The sequence below is a fragment of the Tursiops truncatus genome, chromosome 9, assembly GCF_011762595.2.
Source record: "Tursiops truncatus isolate mTurTru1 chromosome 9, mTurTru1.mat.Y, whole genome shotgun sequence".
NCBI lineage: Eukaryota > Metazoa > Chordata > Mammalia > Artiodactyla > Delphinidae > Tursiops > Tursiops truncatus.
The window spans coordinates 47,903,333-47,918,161 of NC_047042.1; the positions used below are offsets into that span (position 1 = coordinate 47,903,333).

A 14,829-nucleotide genomic window follows, 5' to 3' on the forward strand; every position below is an offset into this window, starting at 1 on the left:
GGTAGATGAAGAGTGGGAACAAAGGAATAGTATATTTGGGGAACAGTAAGATTGGTCTGGCTGGAATTCATATTAAAAAGGCATAAACATGGAGAACTTTTACCACGTGCTAAATTCTAGTTTATTATTTTAGAAGTGGCGATTAAAAGAAATAATCCATCTGTGGTAGCTATAGAATTTTTAAAAATTTGTTAAGTTTTATGTTCCTTTTAAGTGATTTTCATTATTAAAAAATTCTCTCAAATGTCTTCTATATAATAGGACCACTAGGTATTAGTGAAGTAAATGCTAATACAATCAGCTGAATTTAAATATCATAAAAGTTACTTTTAAGGATGAAGATTTTGCCTGCACATGACAAACACTTCTAGGTAAGCATAAATTTCCTTTTAAAATGTTGATCTACCCCATTTTTATGCTTTGGAATGGTATTTTAAAAAGTATTTTGTAAGTAATTGTGTACAGTATCACGTCATCTGCAAACAGTGACAGTTTTACTTCTTTTTAAATTTGGATCTTTTGTTTCTTCTTCTCTGATTGCCGTGGCTAGAACTTCCAGAACTATGTTGAATAAAAGTGACAAGAGTGAACATCCTTGTCTTGTTCCTGATCTTGGAGGGAACGCTTTCAGCTTTTCACCGAGTATGATGTTAGCTGTGGGTTTGTCATATATGGCCTTTATTATGGTGAGGTAGGTTCCCTTCATGCCCACTTTCTGGAGTTTTTCTCATAAATGGGTGTTGAATTTTCTCAAAAGCTTTTTCTGCATATATTGAGATGATCATATGGCGTTTATTCTTCAATTTGTTAATGTGGTGTATCACAGTGATTGATTTGCATATACTGAAGAATCCTTGCATGCCTGGGGTAAATCCCACTTGATCCTGGTTTATGATCCCTTTACAATGTTCTTGGATTCGGTTTGCTAGTATTTTGTTGAGGATTTTTGTTTTTATGTTCATCAGTGATACTGGCCTGTAATTTTTTTTTGTGGTGTGTTTGTCTGGTTTTGGTATCAGGGTGATGGTGGCCTCGTAGAATGAGCTTGAGAGTGTTCCTTCCCGTGCAATTTCCGGGAAGTTTCAGGATAGGTGTTAACTCTTCTCTAAATGTTTACTAGAATTCGCCTGTGAAGCCATCTGGTCCTGGACTTTTGTTTGTCGGAAGTTTTTTAATCACAGAAATTTAAGTCTTATTTCTTAATGTTAGATGTATTATAGCTCATAATATGTTCATCTCTACTTTTGGAAAATAAGTCTCGTTTATACTACCTTACGGCTCTTTTACGGAAGTTTTATAATTCTAATTCATATAATACAAGATGCTAGGAGGGATTTCATTAAAAGACCAATACAGATTTAAACGTGCTTTTCAAGCATGAGTATCTTAATATTTAGAATTTTTGAAGTTGTCAAGATCAATTCTGCAGGAAACTACCCAAGTTGTTGTTGATGTTTTAATCAAGGGAAACTGTTAGGTTGAGCCCTATGAAACTGCCATTTTTGTAGGTCAAAATGATAGCATATTAGCGATTTAATATTGTTCAACATAAAAATTCCAACTTGGCTCTCAAGTTTACTAGACTGCCTCTTCCTCTCTTATCAATCTAAAGGGGGAGAGGCATTCTCGTAGAAATTGCATGTTCTTTGACAAACTGTTCTTACTGAGTCTGTTTTATGAAGGTTCTGCCCTAGGTCCTATGGTTTATTTGTTTAGGCTTAATAGTTTATATACTTTTTTTTTTTTTTTTTTTTTTTTTGCAGTACGCGGGCCTCTCACTGTTGTGGCCTCTCCCGTTGCGGAGCACAGGCTCCGGACACGCAGGCTCAGTGGCCATTGCTCACAGGCCCAGCCGCTCCGCGGCATGTGGGATCTTCCCAGACTGGGGCACAAACTCGTGTGCCCTGCATCGGCAGGCGGACTCTCAACCACTGTGCCACCAGGGAAGCCCTATATACATATTTTTACAAGGTAGTAAAAAATATACATAATCAAACACAGACATGCTTATCATTAAAGTTAATTTTACCAAGCTCAAAAGCTTACTATGCTCACTAACATTTGAAATAATATTCACCCATCTTTAAAATTTTAACTGGTTAACTTATCTTACAATGGAATGGTAGGATGTAAATGTTATCTTATGCCAGCACCTAAAACAAATAATAGGATCCAGTTCATAGGTACAGAGAATGGTTTTAGGTGAAGGCTCTGAATTTTTAATGCTATGTTGGCTATCCATAAAAATGGGACCGTTTGACAAGGGAAATGGGGAAGGATTGGGTTAGAGTGAGTCAAGCAAGTACCTTTCGGGCCAGATGATAGATTTTTCAACATGATTTATATTATAGAAAATTTGAGTTTTAGAGAATCTGTGGTTTTATCTAAATTTTAGCATATCTAAATATTCTGTTAAACATCTTTCTGAAGAATGGTATGATTAATGCAAATAATCACTATGTGAGTCAATGCAGAAAAAATATTAAAACATACCATAGATGCTATCATTGTGGTAACTAATACCACAATAACCTCTTATCCATAAAGACTCATTAAGAAAATCAAATATATTTTAATAACATGCACATTTTGATTTTAATTTTTATGTGCCACTGTTTTATTTTATACATATAAATTAAATGAGAACACGTGATGAAGAAATAGGGCTTACCAGTTCCAAGTTTTAGGAAAAAACTTTTTACTTGGCTATCACTATTAGAAGACATAAGTACTTTCAAAAACAAATAATGGTCATCTTTCTTTTTCAATTGTTTCATCAGGAGGAATCTTTCTCAGATGATAAAACTTACAAGCTAAATTAAAATGCACTCTACTCTTTGGCAAGCCACACCAGCAAGAATAATGTGATCACAGTACTTGGAAGTTTTTGATTTATAACTATACTATTCTCTACTTATAAGCCTGCAGTCTAGGAGGCAGAGCAATGAATCATTACAATTGTCTATCTGGGAAATGTCAAAAGATTAAGTAAGGGCAGAAGAAGAGAGGAAAAAGAAAGACCACACATCTGTTAGAGAAATATTCCTCAATTAATGGAAATATATCACTAGCACATAAATCCAGTGCTAAAGAAATAAATTTAAAAAATCTTTAACATGGGGGGCTTCCCTGGTGGCGCAGTGGTTGAGAGTCCACCTGCCGATGCAGGGCACACGGGTTCGTGCCCTGGTCTGGGAGGATCCCACATGCCGCGGAGCGGCTGGGCCGGTGAGCCATGGCCGCTGAGACTGCGCGTTCGGAGTCTGTGCTCCGGAACGGGAGAGGCCATGACAGTGAGAGGCCTGCGTACTGCAAAAAAAAAAACAAAAAAAAAAACAAAAAAAACTTTAACATTACTAATAAAACAATGTTTTAACTCATGGGCAGAAAGGCAGATTATCCTCTGAAGCACTGATAACTAAATTATTCTTTAACTGTCACAGTGACTTACCCATATATGCTAAGAGATTGAAAAAGTAAATTTAAGCTGAGGAAATGAATTAGACATTTGAACCAAGCATTAATGGATCCAGCTTTAAAAAAAAAAAAGTTTAATTGATACTTTACAATACAAAAATAAGCATCCACAGAATGTTTATTTACTGTTTAAATTACTCCATATTTTCATATACTGTGAACAAAAAATATTTTACCCCATACACAGTAACAGCAAACAAGTGCAATCTTTCAAACATTAAAATTTATAATCAAATCTGTACAACAGATAAATAAATTTATACCTCTAACAGTTAGCTTGTAACAAAACCAAAAACATACATTGCCCAAGGTCACCGGTTTACTTAAAATTCTACTTATGGTTATACATCTCACACATAACTTGAATCTTTACTACACTGCACAAGTTTAGGTTGATAAATATTTTTTTAAAAATAGGAGGGAGTAATAGGAAATACCAAAATGGTTATAAAGAGCTTCCAAACATTGGAAATAATATACAAAATTAGATGGGGGAAAGCATATTCAATGGATCCACAGGGTAACTGGGATTACACTGGTATAGCTTAAAGAAAGGAAACAGGTGAATGTTTGGACTAGAAAGAAAAAAACGGCCTTTTTATAAAAAGCTACAACAGTATCAATGACAAAACCCTGTCATGGAGCCTAGAACAAATTTGAGACAAAGTGTACAAAGATTTTAGGCTTACATACCTGAAAACCATAGTTAGGAAGAAAACTCATGTCAGGAAACATAACAATCAGAACATGAACACAGAAGACATACTGTTTGTCATTCCACATCATTGCACATATAAGAAAACAATATTGCAGTCTTTCTTGAGTAAGAAAGTTTTCAACGAAATAGGAAGTTCCATGATGAATATAGGTGCATACAATTTTATTACCACAAATTTAGTAAATATCAAAACACTCAGTGGTGTCACTAAGCTAATTATCTGTATTTTTTACTGGAAAGGTAATTATTTCCCTGCCTTCATAGGTTAACTTAAAATCACTTATAAAAGGAAATACAGATCCAGTAGAAAAGACTTTTCACATGCAGTCCTATACAATACACTCTGCTTCAATTTTCTTCAGTATTTCACATCATATATGTACATTTCCAAAATATACAACCACATATGTTGAACAGATGTCACTGAGCTATCTTCTTGTCACACAAATTTTTATTTACATATACATTTGTATCTTCAGATAGATGCTGTTCTCCAGGTAGACACAAAGTTAATCTGAAGAGTTTAAGGTTTTAGTATCCTAATGTCTTGATTTATCTTGAACAGATGATAAGATGAGGAGTCCACAAAAAAATGCAGCTATACATGCCAATCTTTTCAACAGAGATGAGTTATCTTTAGGAATAATAATCTGTGCAAGATCATTAGTGATCTGAGAAATTTCATGTGCCACACAAACAAATATGAAAGTGCTGACAATGATGTTGAGCATAGGGTTTCCAGGTATGAGTACCAAGATACCCCTTGTGTCTGCTGCCAGCCATATGTGATACTGACAAATAAACAGCTGAAAGGAAAAATATGTCAAGTCAGATATGTTCAGAGGGTCCATGAATATATTACAGATTTTCCTAATTTAAACATATGATAGCGTAATTACGTCAGAAGGCTTTTCCAAAACCATTTAATTATGTTTCACTGTTGGCCTTGAAAAGTCTAGTGTCTAGTGTCCAGAACTCCTAATTGCTGAAGCACTGCTTCAAAGTCCCCAAGAAATGAACCACCAGGAACCTTATAACTTTAAAAACATTTCTTTGTCAGCTGTCTTCTACATCATGCAATGATATATGGACTTTTGTATTCAGACGCCAAATAAAGAATTACTGTGTGTGTGTGTGTGTGTGTGTGTGTGTGTGTGTGTGTGTGTACACGTCTGTACTACATGTATATTTGTGAATATACTTATGTATATGTGTATATGAATGGGAAATGGCATGTTTTTTAAGATGTCCTCGTGTTTGTTCTGTACCAGACAAATGTCTTGAATTGCATTTGAATGTTTCAAAAGTGTATTTCAACTTCTATGTGAGTATACATATTAGAGGACACAACTACTACTTTTGATTGTGATTACAAATGTGGTTCTACCATCACATTGCTTCAAAATATCAAAGATTAGGAAAATGCTTAAGCTACTTCAACAAATATCAACATGCTGAAGAATGCTAAATTCTATACAATCTCTCTTTTAAAGGAGACTTAAAAAATAGGACATTCAGAGACAAGATGGCAGAGCAGAAGGACCTTGCTCTCAGGAGAACATCAAAAAATTAAAAAGACTGGAATCTTCCAAAACACGATATTCTATTTCCAAAGACATAAAGAAGAAACCTGAGATAGTAGGAGGGGCAGTCTCATGATATAATCAAATCCCATACCACCTGGGTGGGAGGACCACAAACTGGAGAATAATTGTATCACAGAAGTTTTCCCACAGGAGTGAGAGCTCTGAGCTCCACACCATGCCTAGGGGTTCAGCATTGGGAGGAGGAGCACCGACAGCAATTGGCTTTGAAGGCCAGTGGGGCTCAACTGCAGGAGCTCCACAGGATTGGGGGAAACAGAGACTTCACTCTTGGAGGATGCACACCAAGACCCAGGGCAAAAGCAGAGACTCCACAGGAGCCTGGGCCAGAATTACCTGCTGGTCTTGGAAGGTGGCAGGCATGCGGGGACCTACGTGAACTTTGGCTAGAGGCAGACATCTTGGGTCCTTTGACTAAGACCTGGTTGCACCCAACTGCCTATAAGCTCCAGGGCTGGAACACCTCAGGCCAAAAACCAAAAGGGCAGGAACACAGCCCCACCCACCAGCAGCCAGGCTGCCTAAAGACTTCTTGAGCCCACAGCCACCTCTAGACACGCCCCTTGACATGGCCCTGCCCACAAGAGGGCCAAGACCCGGCTCCACCCACCAAAGGAAGGCACTGGCCTCGCCCCCCCCCCCCCCCCCAGGAAGCCTGCACAAGCGTCTAGACTGGACTAACCCACCAGAGGGGAGACACCAGAAGCAAGAAAACTATGATCCAGCAGCCTGTGGAACTGAGTCCGAAAACAGGTCAGAACTACCCTGGGACCAGCTGGTCCCTGGCCCTTGGGTGACAAGAGGGGAGTGTAGTGCTGGGACATACAGGACATCCCCTATAGAGGGCCACTTCTCCAAGGTCAAGAAACATAACTAAACTACAACATATATAAAAACACAAATAGGAAATTAAAATGAGATGGCAAAGGAATATGTTCCAGATGAAGGAACAAGATAAAAGTCCCAAAATAACAACTAAGTGAAGTAGCAATAACCAGTCTACCCAAGAAAGAGTTCAGAGTAATAATGGTAAAGATGATCCAATAACTTGGGAAAAGAATGATGTACAGAGTGAGAAGTTACAAGAAGTTTTTAGCAAAGAGTTAGAAAGTATAAAGAACAACCAAACAGAATCGAAGAATACAATAACTGCAATGAAAAATACACTAGAAGGAATCAATAGTACAATAAATGAGGCAGAGGAATGAATCAGTGAGCTGGAAAACAGAGTGGTGGAAATTATTGCCATGGAACAAAATAAAGAAGAAAGAATAAAATGAGTACAGTTTAAGAAACCTCTGGGACAATGTCAAACACACCAACATTTGCATTAGAGGGGTCCCAGAAGGAGAAGAGGGAGAGAAAGGACCTGAGATAATACTTGAAGAGATAATAGCTGAAAAATTCCCAAACATGGGAAAGGAAACAGTCACCCAAGTCCAGGAAATTCACAGACCCATACAGGGTTAACCCAAGGAGGAACATGGTGAGACAACAGTAATCAAATTGACAAAAATTAAAGATAATGAAAAAATATTAAAAAAAAAAGGAAAAAGCAACAAATAACATACAAGGGAATCCCCTCAGGAGTATCAGCTGATTTTTCAGCAGAAACTCTAGGCCAGAAGGGAGTGGCACAATATAAAGTGATGAAAGGGAAAAACATACAATGAAAATTACTCTACCGAGCAAGGCCCTCAGTTCAAATTAGATGGAGAAATCAAAAGCTCCACAGACAAGCAAAAGTAAAAGAATTCAGCACCACCAAACCGGCTTTACAACAAATGCTAAAGGAACTTCTCTCGGCAGAAAAGGCCACAACTAAAACAAGAACATTATGAAATGGGAAAGCTCAGCAGTAAAGGCAAACATACAGGAAACACAGGAAATCATCTACACACGAACATGATATCTAAACCAGTAACTGTGAGAGAAGGAAACTACAGAAAAGTAATGCAGGATATTTGAAATGCATTTGATATTAAGATATCAGAAACTTAAAACAATCATGTATAGACAGGTATATCAAAACCTCATGGTAACCACAAACCAAAAAGCCATAATAGATATACACACAAAGAAATCCAAACATAACACTATAAAAATAGTCATCAAATCACAAGAGAACAAATGAGGAAAGGAAGAAAAAAGACCTACAAAAACAAATCCGAAACAAACATAATGGCAATAAGGACATACATACTGATAATTACCTTAAATGTAAGCAGAGTAATTGCTCCAAACAAAGACATAGATTGGCTGAGTGAATGCAAACACAAGACCAGTATATATGCTGTCTACAAGAGACCCATGTCAGACCTAGAGACACATACAACTGAAAGTGAGGGGATGGAAAAAGGTATTCCATACAAATGGGAATCAATAGCAATACTCATATCAGACAAAACAGACTTTAAAATAAAGACTGTTACAAGAGACAAAGAAGGACACTACAGAATGATCAAGGGATCAATCCAGGAAGAAGACAGAACAACTGTAATATGCACCCAACACAGGAGCACCTCAATATACAAGGCAAAACGTTAACAGACATAAAAGGAGAAATTGACAGTAACACAAAAATAGTGGGAGACTTTAACACCCCACTTACATCAATGGACAGATCATCCAGACAGAAAATCAATAAGGAAACACAGGCCTTAAATGACACATTAGCCCAGAAGGACTTAAATGCTATTTATAAGGTGTGCCAATCGAAATAGCAGTAGGATACACATTCTTTTCAAGTGCACATGGAACATTCTCCAGCATAGATCACATGCTGGACCACAAAGCAAGCCTGGGTAAATTTACAAAAACTGAAATCATATCAAGCATCTTTACTGACCACAACACAGGAAAAAAGCTGTAAAAAACACAAACATGTGGAGGCTAAACAATATGGTACTAAACAACCAATGGATCACTGAAGAAATCAAAGAGGAAATAAATACCTAGAGGCAAATGAAAAATGAAAACACAACAATCCAAAACCTGTGGGAGGCAGACAAAGCAGTTCGAAGAGGGAAGTTTATAGGAATACAATCTTACCTCAGGAAAAAAGAAAAATCTCAAACAACCTAACTTTACACTTGAAGCAACTAGAGAAAGAACAAAACAAAACCCAAAGTTAGAAGAAAGAAAGAAATCATAAAGATCAGAGCAGAAATAAATGAAATAGAGATGAAGAAAATAATAGAAAAAAATCAATGACATAGAAGCTGGTTCTTTAAAAAGATAAACAAAATTGATAAACCTTTAGCTAGACTCACCAAGAAAAAAGGGAGGGCTCAAATCAATAAAATTAGAAATGAGAAAGGAGAAGTTACAATGGCCATCACAGAAATACAAACGATCAGAAGAGACTACTACAAATAACTATATGCCAATAAAATGGACCACCTAGAAGAAATGGACAAATTCTTAGAAAGGTACAATTTCCTAAAACTGAACCAGGAAGAAATGGAAAATATGAACAGACAAATCACAAGCACTGAAATTGAAACTGTGATTTAAAAATTCTCAACAAACAGAAGTCCAGGACCAGGTGGCTTCACAGAATTCTAGCAAACATTTAACACCTATCCTTCTGAAACTATTCCAAAAAGTTGCAGAGGAAGGAACACTTCCAAACTCATTCTATGAGGCTACCATCACCCTGATACCAAAACCAGACAAAGACACCACAAAAAAAGAAAATTACAGGCCAACACAAGTGATGAACAAAGACAAAAAAATACTCAACAAAATACTACCAAATCAAATCCAGCAATACATTAAAAGGATCACAGAATCATGATCAGGTTGGGATTTATCTCAGGGAGGCGAGGAGTCTTTGATATCCGTAAATCAATCAGTGTGATATACCACATTAACAAATTGAAAAATAAAAACCATATGATCATCTCAGTAGCTGCAGAAAGAGCTTTTGATAAAATTCACCATCCATTTATGATTAAAAAACTCTCCAGAAAGGGGGCATAGAGGAAATCTACCTCAACATAATAAAAGCCATATATGACAAACCCACAGCTAACCTCATTGGCAAAGGTGAAAAGCTGAAAGCATTTCCTGTAAGATCAGAAACAAGAAAAGGATGTCCACTATCAGCACTTTTATTCAACATAGTTTTGGACGTTCTAGCCACGGCAATGAGAAGAGAAAGAAATAAGGGATCCAAATTGGTAAAGAAGAAGTAAAGCTGTCCCTGTTTGGGGAGGACATGAGAGTATACATAGAAAATCCTAAGGATGCTACCAGAAAACTACTAGAGCTCATCCATGAATTCAGTAAAGTTGCAGAATACAAAATTAATACACAGAAATCTCTTGCATTCCTATGCTCTAACAACAAAAGATCAGAAAGAGAAATTAAGGAAACTATCCCATTTACTACTGCAACAAAAAGAATAAAATAGCTAGGAATAAACCAACCTAGGGAGGCAAAACATCTGTATTTTGAAAACTATAAGATGCTGATGAAAGAAATCGAAGATGACATACACAGATAGAAAGATATACTGTGTTCTTGGATTAGAAGAATCAATATTGTTAAAATGCCTATACTACCCAAGGTAATCTACAGATTCGATGCAATACCTATCAAGTTACCAATGGCATGTTTTGCAGATCTAGGACAAAAAAATGTTAAAATTTGTATGGAAACACAAAGGACCTCAAATAGCCAAAGCAATCTTGAGAAAGAAAATGGAGCTGGAGGAATCAGGATCCCTGACTTCAGACTATACTATAATGCTACAGTCATAAAAACAGTATCGTACTGGCACAAAAACAGAAATACAGATCAATGGAACAGGATAAAAATCCCAGAAATAAACCCACACACCTATGGTAAATTAATCTACAACAAAGGAGGCAAGAATATACAATGGAGAAAAGACAGTCTCTTCAGTAAGTGGTGCTGGGAAAACTGGACAGCTACATGTAAAAGAATGAAATTAAAACATTCTCTAACATCATGTACAAAAACAAATCCAAAATGGATTAAAGACCTAAATGTAAGACCGTATACTATAAAACTCTTAGTGGAAAATATAGGCAGGACACTGTTTGACATATATCACAGCAAGATCTTTTTGGATCTGTCTCCTAGAGTAATGGAAATAAAAATAAACAAATGGGACTGAATTAAATAAATGCTTTTGCACAGCAAAGGAAACCATACACCAAATGAAAAGACAACCTGTAGAATTGGAGAAAATATTTGCAAACAATGTGACTGACAAGTGATTAATCTATCAAAAAACAAAGAATGACTTCTCTAACATGGGAAACAGTCACCCAAGTCCAGGAAGCGCAGAGAGACCTGCACAGGATAAACCCAAGGGGGAACACTCCAAGACAAATATTAATCAAACTAACAAATATTAAATACAAAGAAAAAGTATTAAAAGCAACAAAGGAAAAGCAATAAATAATATACAAGGGCATCCCTATAAGGTTATCAGCTGATTTTTCGGCAGAAACTCTGCAGGCCAGAAGGGAGTGGCATGATATATTTAATGTGATGAAAGGCAAAAATCTACAACCAAGAATACTCTACCTAGCAAGGTCCTCATTCAGATTTGACGGAGAAATTGAAAGCTTTACAGACAAGCAAAAGCTAAGAGAATTCAGCATCACCAGACCAGCTTTACAACAAATGCTAAAGGAGCTTCTCAAGGCAGAAAACATAAGAGAAAAAATGAGGAAGGGAAGAAAAAAGACCAATTAAAACAAACCCAAAACAATTAAGAAAATGGAAATAGGAATGTACATATCATTATCAATAATTACCTTAAATGTAAAATAATTAAATCAATTATTACCTCAAATGTAAATGGATTAAATGCTCCAACCAAAAGACTTAGAGTGGTGGAATGCATACAAAAACAAGACCCATACATATGCTACCTACAAGAAACCCACTTCAGACCTAAGGACACGTACAGTCTGAAAGTAAGGGGATGGAAAAAGATATGCAAATGGAATCAAAAGAAAGCTGGAGTAGCAATACTCATATCAAAGTAGACTTCAAAGACAGTTACAAGAGACAAGGAAGGACACTACATAATGATCAAGGGATCAAGCCAAGAAGAAGATAGAACAATTCTAAATATATATGTACCCAGTATAGGACCCCTCAATATGTAAGGCAAATGCTATCAGCCATAAAAGGGGAAAATGACAGTAACACAATAATAATGGGGGACTTTAACACCCCACTTACACCAATGGACAGATTATCCAAACAGAAAATTAATAAGGAAACATGAACCTTAAATGACACATTAGACCAGATAAATGTAATTGATATTTATAGAACATTCCATTCGAAAGTAGCAGAATACACTTCCTTCTCAAGTGCTCATGGAACATTCTCCAGGATAGATCATATCTTGGGTCACAAATCAAGCCTTGGTAAATTTAAGAAAACTGAAGTCATATCAAGCACCTTTTCTGACCACAATGCTATGAAATTAGGAATCAATTATAGGAAAAAACCTGTAAAAAACACAAACACATGGAGGCTAAAGAATGTTACTAAATAACCAATGGATCACTGAAGAAACCAAAGAGGAAATCAAAAAATACCTAAAGACAAATGAGAACGGAAAAAGACGATCCAAAACCTATGGGATGCAGCAGTTCTAAGAGGGACGTTTAAAGCAATAGTCTTACCTCAAGAATCAAGAAAAATCTCAAACAACCTAACCTTACACCTAAAGCAATTAGAGAAAGAAGAACAAACAAAACCCAAAGTTAGCAGAAGGAAAGAAATCATAAAGATCAGAGCAGCAATAAGTGAAATAGAGACAAAGAAAACAATAGCAAAAATCAATGAAAGTAAAAGCTGGTTCTTTGAGAAGATAAACAAAATTGATAAACTTTTAGCCAGACTCATCAAGAAAAAACAGGAGAATACTCAAATCAGTAAAATTGGAAATGAAAAAGGAGAAATGACAACAGACACCACAGAAATACAAAGGTTCATAAGAGACTACTAAAAGCAACTATACGTCAATAAAATGGACAACCTAGAAGAAATGGAAAAATTATTAGAAAGGTACAACCTTCCAAGACTGAACCAGGAAGAAATAGAAAATATGAACAGACCAATCACAAGCACTGAAAATGTAACTGTGATTAAAAATCTTCCAACAAACAGAAGTCCAGGACCAGATGGCTTCACAGAATTCTAGCAAACATTTAGAGAAGACTTAATATCTATCCTTCTAAAACTCTTCCAAAAAATCACAGAGGAAGGTACACTCCCAAGCTCATTCTATGAGGCAACCATCACCCTGATACCCAAACCAGAAAAAGATATAACAAAAAGAAAATTACAGACCAATATTGCTGATGAACGTAGACACAAAAATCCTCAATAAAATAGTAGCAAACAGAATGCAACAACACATTAAAAGGAACATACCATGATCAAGTAGGATTTATCCCAGGGATGCAAAGACTTTTCAATATCTGCAAATCACTGTGATACACCACATCAACAAACTTAGGAATAAAAACCATATGATCATCTCAATAGATACAGAAAAAGCTTCTGACAAAATTTAACACTGATTTATGATAAAAACTCTACAGAAAGTCAGCATAGAGGGAACCTACCTCAACATAATAAAGGCCATATATGACAAACCCAAAGCAAACATCATTCTCAATGGTGAAAAACTGAAAGAATTTCCTCTAAGATCAGGAATAAGACAAGGATGTCCACTCTCACCACTATTACTCAACATAGTTTTGGAAGTCCTAGCCATGGCAATCAGAGAAGAAAAAGAAATAAAAGGAATGCAAGTTGGAAAAGAAGCAAAACTGTCACTGTTTGCAGATGACATGATACTATACATAGAAAAACCTAAAGATGCTACCAGAAAACTACTAGAGATCATCAATAAATCCGGTAAAGTTGCAGGATGCAAAATTAATACACAGAAATCTGCTGCATTCCTATACACTAACAATGGACGATCATAAAGAGAAATCAAGGAAACAATCCCATTTACCATTGCATCAAAAAGAATAAAATAGGGCTTCCCCAGTGGCGCAGTGGTTGAGAGTCCGCCTGCCGATGCAGGGGATGCGGGTTCGTGCCCCGGTCTGGGAAGATCCCACATGCCGCGGAGTGGCTGGGCCCGTGAGCCATGGCCGCCGAGCCTGCACGTCCAGAGCCTGTGCTCTGCAACGGGAGAGGCCACAACAGTGAGAGGCCCATGTACCGAAAAAAAAAAAAAAAAAAAAAAAAAAGAATAAAATATCTAGAAACAAACCTACCCAAGAGGTAAAAGATCTGCACTTCGAAAACTCTAAGATACTGATGAAAGAAATCAAAGATGACACAAACAGATGGAGAGATATACCATATTCTTGGATTGGAAGAACAGATATTGTGAAAATGACTATACTACCCAAAGGAATCTACAGATTCAATGCAATCCCTATCAAATCACCAATGGCATTTTTCACAGAATTAGAACAAATTTTACAATTTGTATGGAAACACAAAAGAACCCAAATAGCGAAAGCAATCTTGAAAAAGAAAAATGGAACTGGAGGAATCAGGCTCTGTGACTTCAGACTATACTACAAAGCTACAGTAATCAAAACGGTATGATAGGGCTTCCCTGGTGGCGCAGTGGTTAAGAATCCACCTGCCAATGCAGGGGACACGGGTTTGAGCCCTGGTCCAGGAAGATCCCACATGCTGCGGAGCAACTAAGCCCGTGTGCCACAACTACTGAGCCTGCGTGCCACAACTATTGAAGCCTGTGTGCCTAGAGCCTGTGCTCCACAACAAAAGACACTGCAACAAGAAGCTGATGCACCGCAACAGAGTGGCCCCCGCTCGCCACAAGTAGAGAAAGCCCATGCATAGCAACAAAGACACATTGCAGCCAAAAAAAAAAAAAAAAGTCCCATGAAAAAACAGTATGACAGTGGCACAAAAATAGAAATATAGATCAATGGAACAGGATCGACAGTCCAGAGATAAACCCACATACCTATGGTC

General features: G+C 36.8%; 1 protein-coding gene across 2 annotated transcripts in view; it reads right to left on the bottom strand.

Annotated features, from left to right (window-relative positions):
- Positions 1–3,528: 3,528 nt before the first annotated feature.
- The window catches only part of CASD1 (CAS1 domain containing 1), a 77,198-nt gene continuing 65,897 nt past the window's right edge, over positions 3,529–14,829 (bottom strand). For both annotated transcript variants that reach the window (XM_019927557.3, XM_019927551.3), the window contains one exon: positions 3,529–5,001. In XM_019927557.3, coding sequence (XP_019783116.1) covers positions 4,735–5,001 — 267 coding nt within the window. In that variant the 3' untranslated portion in view covers positions 3,529–4,734. The remainder of the gene's footprint in view (positions 5,002–14,829) is intronic.